This window comes from Barbus barbus, assembly GCF_936440315.1.
Source record: "Barbus barbus genome assembly, chromosome: 13".
Taxonomy (NCBI): domain Eukaryota; kingdom Metazoa; phylum Chordata; class Actinopteri; order Cypriniformes; family Cyprinidae; genus Barbus; species Barbus barbus.
The window spans coordinates 19,656,689-19,668,368 of record NC_136741.1 but is presented as its reverse complement, the minus strand read 5'-3'; the positions used below and the strand labels follow the sequence as shown (position 1 = coordinate 19,668,368).

At 37.3% G+C, this 11,680-nt stretch overlaps 1 protein-coding gene across 1 annotated transcript; it reads left to right on the top strand.

Moving 5' to 3' along the window:
* Positions 1–890: 890 nt before the first annotated feature.
* Positions 891–11,114, top strand: tmem125a (transmembrane protein 125a). Its single transcript, XM_079432866.1, has 4 exons — positions 891–1,122; positions 4,610–4,724; positions 6,435–7,423; positions 9,856–11,114. The coding sequence occupies exon 4, from the start codon at positions 9,920–9,922 to the stop codon at positions 10,586–10,588; it is 669 nt and encodes a 222-aa protein (XP_079288992.1). The 5' UTR covers positions 891–1,122; positions 4,610–4,724; positions 6,435–7,423; positions 9,856–9,919; the 3' UTR covers positions 10,589–11,114.
* The last annotated feature ends 566 nt before the right edge of the window (positions 11,115–11,680 follow it).

The window sequence follows — 11,680 nt, the reverse complement described above, 5'->3', positions numbered from 1 at the left end:
GGAACACTTTTAAAAGAATGTTCTAGCATGGGAAAACAAGTTATGCGCCTCTACTGTGTGTATAAATAATCAAATAAATTTAAAATCTATACACATATGAAATAACTTGTTGATTAATCATTAAGATCAACTGGATTAATTAATAGTAACATGTATTAAAATTAATGAGAACAGATAAAGTGCAAAGTAAAACTTTTATGTTAATGCAATTACGAGAGGGAATTACTTTAAAAGTCAACATGAAATCAGAATAAGCCTATTCACTTTATTAATATATGCTTCCTGATCTTCTTGTGATTTGCATAAAAAATAAACTAATACAAATGTAATGACTTGCTTCGAATACATAGCCTACTGAAATAAAATGGGAAATTCTTAGTATTTTTTAAATATATTTATCATGAATAAAGCCTACTGTAGGCCTATGATAGGCAATAATACAACGGGTGATAGTCAATTGAAAATAAACTTCTTGATTAGTCAAATTGTTTAGAGATAAATGAACCTACTACGTCAAGTTCTGAAAAAATCACCATAACTTGTGAATACTCCAAAGCAAATAATATTCACCTCAATAACACAATTCGTGCAGTAGCCTGAGTGATCTATTCATAAACACTGCTCATGCTAGTTACAGAGGTTTCCCGGTTTTACAACAGATAGAGCCAGTAAGTTAACTCCGGGTGGGAACATTTTGTCGTGCATTGCTTGAAACGCGAAGCAGAATGAACGATGTTTGGTGTTTCCATTTGTCGTCATTTAACGTCAGACCTTTGGACTAGAAGCTTCTTATCGTTGCAGGTGTCCCGCTGGAGAGGAGCGGCGATGTCGCACACACTCCCAGCTGAACTACACGTTCCGCGATCAGAGTAGCAATGAGAGGAGAGACCACACCTCCGAGCGGAGGGCAAAAGTCCGGACTGAACGAGCAGTGCACCTGCAACGCCATTCGCAATGACAACCTAATATAGTCAGGATGACTGTGCGAGACTTAGATTAAACTTGATATCTGTTTTATCTGAGCGCGTTTCACCTCTCAGACGGATTGGCTGTATTTTTCTTGCTGTGTGTAATTGTGGCTGGTGTGTTCGGGATGGTGTGCTGCCTGCCAGAGCATCACAGGTAAGAGCGGAAACCTTCTCATAGCACGCCTTCGTATTCTTTTAGGTTCAGATAGAAATATAGCCTATTTATTAAGAGTTATAAAAGTATAAGACAGGATGATCCACACCTTGTTAGAGCACCGCAGAACATGTAAACTTTGTACTTAGGACTTCCTTCTGTAAGGGTTTTTTAAAAAGTAGCCTTTGCTTTTCACTTCTGGAAATCTATGTACTACTGATGGGTAAAATCAGGGGAAGGTAAGTATTTAAATCTCTTCATCCTAAAATTAGGAACTTTATAAACATACAATATTTATTGCTGCATATCACATAGTAAAATTTACTTATTCTGTGGCAGGGAATCGTAAAATGATCAATTAAGCAATATCAAATAAACAAGAGTTCTGTACTCGATATGAACATGTTGTTCTGAATACTTCGCACTAGGATCGAGATGTGATGTTCAATATCATAGGCAAAATTTAGCTAGTTCACATCTTTTTTTTTTCTCTGCCAATGAAAATTTACAAATTCATGTCACACAAGTGGCCCAAATACAGTCAAGCTGAGTGATGTTAGCAGCGCTGTTATACAGAATAACATCACTCCTAAAACAAGAGGACTGTAACTAACTGTTCTGTATATGATTTTTCGACTTTGCACTCTATTATCATCATATACTGTGAAATGTTTCACCAGTGTTACAAGATAAAAGCACATTTCCTGTATATACTGCATGTCAACAACTTTATCAGATAAAATATTAATAATTACTTACCCTACCTTACATAATTAATAATGTATTTATACCTTTTTAACATTATAATCTAATTACTTAAAAATGTTGAGTAATACTAATGAACAACATTTATTCATTTATTTCCTGGAGCAGGTCACACACTTACTGTTAGTCCTTTTGCAATTATGCAAACAAACATCCAGTGCACTTACATTTCTTTCTTATTCTTATTCTTTCTTATCTTATAACAATAATATTTCATTATGGCAAATGCACAAATATATTTCAGATAAAAACAAAGAATACTTATTTGGTGTCAGAGGTGTAGACTATCATTCTCACATAATGCCATTTCTGATTTTATTTCTGAGCTGGCCAAAAACAAAACAAAAAAAATCAATGAATGCATACATACATACATAAACCTTCACCACAAATGACCAATCCATATGTTCTGAGTTTTGAGGACACCAGAAATTGGCCATACTTATACTTATTCAATTATGATTTATAGAGTAACTCGGATAGTCAAATGAATACAAAATACTAAAAGAGGAGCTGCAGAACTGTAACAATTCTATAACAACCTATAGTGAAAGAAAGGTAATGCCTCCCTTCTGAATAGTTAATCTTATTCTGTATCATAAAATAAAAGGGAAGCCAATTATTTTAATTCCGTAGGTGCCCTTTCAATGCGATTCAGTGTGAACAGTGCTTTACAGTGACAGTGTAATAGTTAAGAGGAAAAAAAATAGTAATTAATCACGGTTACTCTCTCTCTATAATTAAACTTTTGTTAATATGATCTTTTGGCTACACTGAACGTGTTGACAAAATGTCACATCATGGATATAAAATCAAATTTAAGCAGTCTTATGACATTTTATTGCTTTATCGTTACTTTATTGTTGGGCATGGCCATAAACACACCTACAATGATACATTATAACAGTAGACATACTGTAGGCAAAACAGAAAGGACAAAGCAAAAAGCACAAACAAAAAGATAAATGTCAAATAGTTCTAGAAAAAAGCACCAAATGTACCATGAAAATTGTATTCTCTAAAGTATCTTGGAGTTCCACAAAGGTAGGTGAATATGGTCTTTCAGTTCCATGGTAACACCATCTGATATCATTATGTAGAATGGTATCACCAGCACTTTTTTTATATAAAGGAGTAACAACCTTATTTGGAGTTCTGATCGAGAGTTTTGACAAATGCATCTGCACAAAATGAAAGGAATCTCAAATTTATGCTTCCAGGTGCCAAACAAACCAAAACACTCTGTGCTCCTTCTACATCCTTTCCTTGGAGATCCCTTAAAGCTCACAGATCTTAAAAACGACAGGTGCATGACAGCACTCAGTAACATCCAAACATCCCAAAAGTGTATATTTCGGAATATTATGTGAAAGACACGGAGACGGCTAGTGAGAATGAAACCGTGCCCTAAGAATGAAGGAGCAGGTCCAGGTGTCTTAACCAGGTTGGTGTCTATGTCACAGATGGGGGTTATAAATGGAGCTCAGTGGCCAAGCTGGATAGTTGCCCTTTTTTGTATGCATTATGGATTATGATCACATTTCTACTGTCATCTAGGCCAGAATATTCTGGATGCTGTCACTGTTGTGAGAATGAAAGGGGGAGAGAGATAGGCAGGAAGAGAGGTAAACAGTCAGCAGTGTGGAGCTGGGTGGACGGGCCTGTTAATTGGTGATTTAATTAGTGCTTAATATTGCAGCTGTGCCCAAAACAGGAAAATCAAGCACCGAACAGCAGTGAATACAGAACATCGTAGACCTTACCAGACAAAATAGCACCCTTAAGGCTGAAACACACTACATCTGTAAAGATCTGAGAACATTAGGCATCATACACTTGCCAAAATGGATACTGGCCATCATATACTAAATGAGTGAGGCCAGCCTTTCACATTGGTCCAAATACAACAAACTCATGGAGAAACATGCACCTTGTTGCTAGGAGATGCGTGAGGAATAAAAATAATATGTGCTCTAAAATCAGCTCAAAATATCAAACATGTTCAATATCCTCCAACTGGATGGAATCATAGTCTGAAGCCAGAGTCTTTGCTCATCATATGCAACACGATTTTTTGCAAAATCTGTCAACCCAAGGCTGAAATGTACTATTTTCACAGTATTCCAGCCATAGGTTGGACTCTAGTTTCTGACAGCACCCAGATTTTGGGCATTTGGTGTTTCACAGAATATTGCGTATACGATGGGCACAGACTATGATTGCATCCAGTTGAAACATATCAAACATATTCAAAATTTTGAACCGATCTGAGCCCTCACTAAGCCCAAGCCAAAGCACAAGTTGCTGTGAGTTTGTTGTTTTTTGGTGTGACTTGACAGTCTGGTAGTGTGTGACCCTCAGCTGGCAAGTGTTTGATGCCTTGTGTTTCAGTTTTAAAAGTCGTGTAGTGTAGTGTATTCCATCCTTTAGACCAAAAATGTGCAGATTGGCTCTGACTTTCGACAACTAATGTCGGCGCGTTCAGACTGCAGATTGCGGAAAAAGTTGTGTTGTATATTTTTAGCCTTTATTGACGCATGAAGGTTTCTAGAAAGATATGAGTCATGTTTGTACACTATTTGCACACCTATAAAAGCCGTACCAGGTCTATTGTTGTCGAGTTGATCATACATAGAGAACACTAAGATTTTTGCGCAGAGTAAGATTGAGTAATCTGTCTTTATAATGTCATTTTGTCTTCTGTTTCCTCCTACAAATGCAGTGGTAAGCTGCAGTGAGGGGTTGGAATGAAAGAGTGTTCTTTAGAGGAAAGCGTACTGATGGAAGGAAAGGATGTAATGACACCACTGAGTCTTGCAGTGAAATGATGGAATAAGGTACGTGGCATATGTTAACTTTTATGATGAAAAGAAAGAGCACTGGGAACGGGAGCTGTGCTTTTCAAAAAGGCTATCCCTCCCCAGCCAACAGAATGGCAGTGCAACATAGGGAAAAAAAGAGAGACAGATAAGATAGATGCAGAAATTGAGTCAGAAACAGAGAAACAGTTAGCATTTCTCAGTTGAAATAGCAAGAGATTAAGGGTGAAAAAATCAAGAGTGGTTTATGCAGCTCAGACGGCAGGGCCCAGGCCAGCTGCTGTTTGCGGTTTGTTCCTGAGGTTATGCCTAACAGTAACTTGAGCCATGTGTGCAGGCTGATAAAATGTGGATTAAGCAGGAAGGAGAGAGGGGCAGCAAGTAGCATGACCATAACAACTTACTCTTGGCCCACAAGGACCCAAATCTTATACAAAATATTTTGTGATTAATTTATTCTCCTTCAGGTACAGCACAACATAACTCAATTAATACTAATGAGTAGAGTTTAGCCTGTTGTGTGTTTGTGATCCCATGAGCATTGTCTGTATTAATCTTCAGGGAACATGACTTAACATTTGAGCAAGAAAAAGACTTGCTAAAATGTGGTCTGTTACAAAATCTAGCACACTACACATAGGCAGCTGCCTAACAATCCTGACAAATATGTAAACTTTTAAGTGATTGATTTGGAACACACTACATAGGCAGCAACTCAACTCACAATTTATTCCAGATAGAGTTTGGAGTTAGCATGTTGCTAAACTAATAATCAGCCCATCAGACCTTCTATCAGGGTAATTCCATACGTGTAAAAATACATGATGGCACACACAATTATTGTGTACATTAGTAAATTTTTAATCAAACTGAAAAGTTTTTTTATTAGTAGATTCGGATACTGAATTACTCATATTTATAATCAATTACTGTGTTTAAAATCGCAAGGTACTGCTTTTGAATAAGTACTTACTCGTTGTTACTTGTTGTAACTGTTGCTATGTCTGACAAACCATGGCGCTCTCATGTTACATATCATGTTTTCATGCAGTGAAAAATACATTGCAGAGCAGAGAGAAAATTAACAACACATCGACAGACCAGACAGAGAAGGTTACTTTAAGTCTCAGCTTTCAAATTTTTTAATTAAAAAAAACAAAAAAACAATAAATAATCTTTTGTGGCTCTTTAATGTGTCGTGACAGATTGCTGTAGCACCTCAGTTCAAGCGGCATGTGAACCAATCATCACTTCCTCTTTACTAGTTATAGCATGAAATAAGCATGAATGAATTTGACTTTGGTCTATTTGATGCATCACAGAAGGCAGCATAATTAAGTTCCCTTTTTTTTGGTACAACTAACGTGACACTTTTGATTTTTTTTTTTTTTAATGGTGCTTCCATAGGAGTTAAAATATAGTGAACTTTCAACATGCCTTCAGAATATATTCATATAACTTGGAAAAATAGCTTTAAATAAAAAAAATAATTTTTCATGAATATTTTCGATCCATTTCCACCTTGCCGCAAAGGTTTCTCTCACCTGAACCCTTGATATGGAAAAGGAAATCTCCACCCCTGTTCAGATCTCCCTTCGCAGCAGTTTCCTTCCTTAACAACAAAAAAGCAATTAATTAAACCCTGACGAATTAGACGTACTGCATATCCTTTACACATCCCCTTCACATCTTAACTGTCAATTCTTTGCTTCCTTTGTCTCCATACAGATAGTGGCCTGTTTCATCCTAGCCAAGAGAAGAACTCAGAGACTTGCTCCATTGTCTGTGTCTAGCAACCAGGCAGGGAAGAGTATGCTGGACAAGGCATCAGCTGTTGTATGGTGACCGGAGACAAGACAAGAGCCTGCTTTATGAATGCTTCTTTTTCAGATACATCAGAGACCTGCAGTCAGAGATACAACAGCGTACCGCTTGACTAGAGAATGAATGGCGTGCTTGGCCTGCCACAATGCTCAGCATTCACACCTGTCGGGAAAGATGCCGTTTGCTCTAAATCTTCAAGAAAACCACCAAACTTCAATACCCAGCAGCAACATGATCGAAGAAAGAGGAGGAGGTACACTGTCAGAATGCTCCTAAACTGAAACACCTCTGTCTTGGTTTGTGGATCACTCACGCACTGACAGCCAGGGACATTTTGCCTATGAAATAACCTCAGAGAGACCTTGCAGGCAAACTGACTGTGGACTGTTTTTTAAATTGAGGGCTAAGTTGGATGGCTGTCCAATCCCAAGGCTGCTACACTGACAGATCAGCCATTTAGAAGGTTTTTTCATGTCAGCCTAAAGGAATCTGACTACTAATAATTCTAAATGCTTTAAAATTAAGAATTACATCGTACACACTTTCAGCTGTCTGGTCGGCCTGGTTGTGTTATAAATACACTTCGGAGTCTGGACTGCACCTGTCAGTGACATCACGAAACTAAAGAGGAGAACTTTCCAAGGAGCCATTGTGAATCAAAACCAAAAGTCAGTATATTTTTAGAAGTGATTTTTAAGAATAAGCTAAAGTGAAGGACACAAATAATAAGCTCAAATCAAGTCCCAACCCTGAGGTGATATAGAATGTTTCCTTGATGTCCTTCCTCTCTTTTCCACTTTGTCGAGGAAATAACTGAAAGTTAACGCACCAGTAAATGATAAACTGCCACATGGAGAAACACTCTCATCTCAGACACTTTCTAACTCTTTAAGGTGAGTACACCTCCAATGTAACACAAGGCACTCATCTAAGATCACATTCATGATGTTTTCATAAAAGTTCTAAAATTCAAGAGCTGATCTGATTGAAGACCTCTCATAGCAGGTAATCTTTTAGACTGGGCAGATGGGATAAGACAGGTTGAAATACAGTATACTATATAACATAACTGGAGAAAGGGGGTGCAGAAATTTTACAAAAAAAAGTAAAAATCGTTGTGTTCGTTATTTTTTGTCCTTTGCTTTCTGGCTTGCTGTAAAAGAAACATTAACAATTATTATGATTTTTCATAGGGAGAGTTCACCCCAAAATAAACATTCTGTCAGCATTTACTCACCCTTTTACTATGAAGCAAAAAATGCATTCATAATGCAACTTTAAAGCTTCAAAAACACCATAAAATGTGGTTCATATTACATGTACACTATATTCCAAGTCATATGTGAAGCAGACCAAAAAAATAAAAGTTGTTACTCACTGATAGAAATAGATTTATTAAAAAAGATTTCACTTAAAAGAGTAATTCTTTCACAAATTAGAGGTTTCAAGAAGAACCAGGATGGGATTCACAAGCTATACACACACATCTTATGTACCACAATGCTACTTTTATGATACATTTATGGTTCTTTTGCTTTCTTTTTGAAGCTTGAAAGTCCCTGGTCATTGTAATGGCATTGGAAGAAAGTAACTAATGTTATTCTTAAAAATTTCTCTTTTTTGCTACAAACAAGGACCCATACAGGTTTGGAATAACATGAGTCTGAGAAAATAACAACAGAATCTTCATTTTGCAAACTATCCATTTACAACATTGTAATCTTAGCATGGACTTTGGTGTTTTTGCTTTCATGGGCTTGCTTGTTTTCATTTTTCCTTCTTCATGCCTCACCTCAGTCACAGGGAAGCAGTATGTCAGTGATATGAGACTCAGGTCTACAGGGACTTAATTATCAAAGCTTCACAAACGTACATGCACACAACTCCTACGGCCACACGTGTGCCAGTGACTGACTTTGAACAAACAGTGCGAAATAATGTCATTGGTCCGTGATAAAAAGCAAAACAGTTTGCAGTTTGGTCCTTGATTATATGCAATGTAGTTGAGGAGCAGATGTAGTTTGCTGGTGCAGCAGTGCTGACTGTGAAGGCAAAGCCACTTACGGGATTGTAAAGACAAGCTGTCTGTCCTGCAACCTTGAGGGTCACAGGGACCACAGAGACAGGCCATTTGTAAAGGAATTAATGCCTGAGCCCCTGAGCAGAAGGGAAATTGTCTTCTCACACTACTTAAAATCTTTATTCTCTCTCCACACACATCCACATTATTGTCCCCAGCCACATTAACCAGCTGTAGATCAAGTGTTTCAATTAAACCTTGTGTTCATTGTTTGACCACATCATAAATTGATTTTAAGAACAGCTTTATAAATAAAGCAGTATTTTAGCCATTAAGCAGCTTGGTCTGACTCCAAAACGCTGTTTTTTAATTAAAACCCTATTGAATAATTTACATAATATTTGCAACATTTTGTTGAACTTTGCATATTTTGGGGAGTGGGGAGAGTGATGTGCAGATTAACATACCTTGTTTTCCTGTTTTCTTCTGTGACATTGATGGCATTTTGACCCCTTGGATTTTCAAGCCAAATTGAGCTAATTTTGGATGGAACTTCTATAATGCATCTTTGATAATGATGTGGTCAGTCCAGTCGAGTCACAGATGATTTGTTTTTTCATTGAAAAATCTGTTGTCCAAAAAACAAACAAACAAAAAAAACATACAAGTATTTCAGTAACAGTACAAACTATTCACCATAGTGCCATATTTATATATTTTTCTTATATAAACTAGTCAACATTTGTCAACACACACACACACACACATAAATATATATATATATATATATATATATATATATATATATAAATTACAAAAAATATATAAAAAAGTATGAATTCCGATATTAAATTCATGAGTCTTTATGTGTCCCTGTGTGATGTGCAATTTTTATATAAATAATTATAAATATTTTATTATACCTTTCATAATCAGTTGTGTACACAAAAGTATTTTAATGTTATAATTTATGTTATTTAGATAATGCTTTATTTTGGTGATATGTGCCATTTATTTTATTTGACTACTTTTTCATATTTTTATTTTGGTTATCGTTATGTATTTTAGGGCACAAAAGCAGATTTATATGTTCAAGTATTTTGCATTGGTATATTATAGTATATAAGTGATAAAAATAATGAAATATTCAGTTATGAACTGTGAAATAAACATTATAATGTGAATTTCTGGTGACCGCATCTGCCTTTTTTAAAATCATGAATTTATCAGGATTTTTTTAAATGTGTATTTTGTCATCTGCACACATGGCATCTTTTTAGCTAATTTCCAACTTGTTTTCTCCAGGAACTCTAACCAAGTGTCCTCTCACAGCTGGGGCCTGTCTTGAGCACCATTAGCAGCGAACATCATGTCAGAACTAGAGGACTATTCCCCTCCTCGGGGCCACCTTCATCCTGACCCGGCTCGCATCCAGCAGAACCTCCTGGAGGAGCAGGTGGAGCTCTGGTGGTTCAGCGAGCCACGCAAATCCTTATTATGCTACTGTGCTTCAGTGGTCTTGATCTTAGGCTGCGGCCTGGGTGGCGTAGGCCTCCTTTCCACCACCACCAGCCTTTCCAGCGAGTGGCGACTAGGCGCCGGAACTGCTCTTTGCCTTCTCGCTCTGGCTGTCCTCCTCAAGCAGTTGCTGAGTTCTGCTGTCCAGGACATGAATTGCGTGCGCAGCAGGCGGCGAATCAACATGCTAAAAAGCGGCGGTTTATCTGACGTCCTCATCATGTTGATCACGGGGATCTCTCTGCTCATTTGTGGAGCTGCCCTGCTGAATGTGGCCCTGTCCTACCACATGCCCAAACCTGGGAAAGCACTGAATGACATGTACATATCCGGGGTGGTGATGCTGGTTGGTGGGAGTTTTACAGTGTTAGTGGTCGGGATTTACGCCGCAGTAGTTTTCCTCTTAGAGAGGTCAGGACCGGGACAGAGACGGTGGGAGAGGACAGTGAGAATCTTCAGCATTTCAGGCCAGATGCAGGCAAGAAGAGAGACTGCTTCAAGTCTGGCTCGTCTGATATAACTGTGACTACATAAAAAACATGAAATTCTTTTACTCAACAGGAACTGAGATGAAGAAAAAAACAATACCCTCAGTGATATTATGCACCCATTAAACTAGTCACAAATCATATGTGACATTTACAATTACATTTTGGCTCAAGGATCCAGGCATTAAACATTTAAGCACAAACATTCAGCTTTTACATACGTCACTCCAATAAAGTACAGTTAAAAGTACTGAAAAAGCACAAAAGCAATTTAAAGTTTGATCTTCAATTGATTTTAGGTAAAACATGCTGCTTTATCTCCAACGCTATTGGACAATGTGTGTGGGTCCTTGACTGCTTTATTTATGTGGGCAATGGTGAGCATACCAAGTGGTTGTCCATCTTGGGATGTCTTCAGATTTTCAGGAGCTCTGATGTAAGTGCACATTGACTGATTGTGTCAGTTGAATTCACCTGTGTGAATTTATACTACAACCTGTGCAGGCAATGCTATTAATCAAATAAAGGATCAGAATGTCAATCTGCAGGATGTGAACACAATTTGAACCTTTTTTTGGGGGGGGGTGTAAATGTTTTGCTTTGTAGAAACAGGGAAGCTGATCTACACTTGGATGCAAATTATCGGTATTTTGTTCTGGAGAGCTTATGAAAAACATTCACAAACAGATGGAGATAAACAGATGGCAGGTTGTAGCCATTTAGTGAAAATCTATTTCAATTTGTATGCATAATAAACATTCAAGCTCTGCCTTGACAACTTTGAAGAAATTACTTTGGAAAAGCAGGCAGCAACATAAAACTTTGGATGCATTTAATATATATTTGAATGTCAATATATTTCTGACATCTAGCCAAAAGAGGTTTAGAAGGTTTTAAATGATAAAATAAAAAAAGGTATTGTGACACTTACCTTTGCAGACTATGTTCCCAGTAAATGCAATGAGCTACACCTGTGGTTACTCTGGTAGGACACCTGTGTGAACTTAAATGGAACTGAGGCTATGTCCAAATTAATCAGAATTTATATTTGTTTACATTTATTCATTTAGCAGACACTTTTATCCAACACAACCTTCAACTGAGGAGCTAAATTTAAAAACACG

What these genes read in the sequence shown, in the direction of transcription:
- tmem125a (XM_079432866.1), top strand. Translation starts at nt 9,920, where the DNA reads ATGTCAGAACTAGAGGACTATTCCCCTCCTCGGGGCCACCTTCATCCT.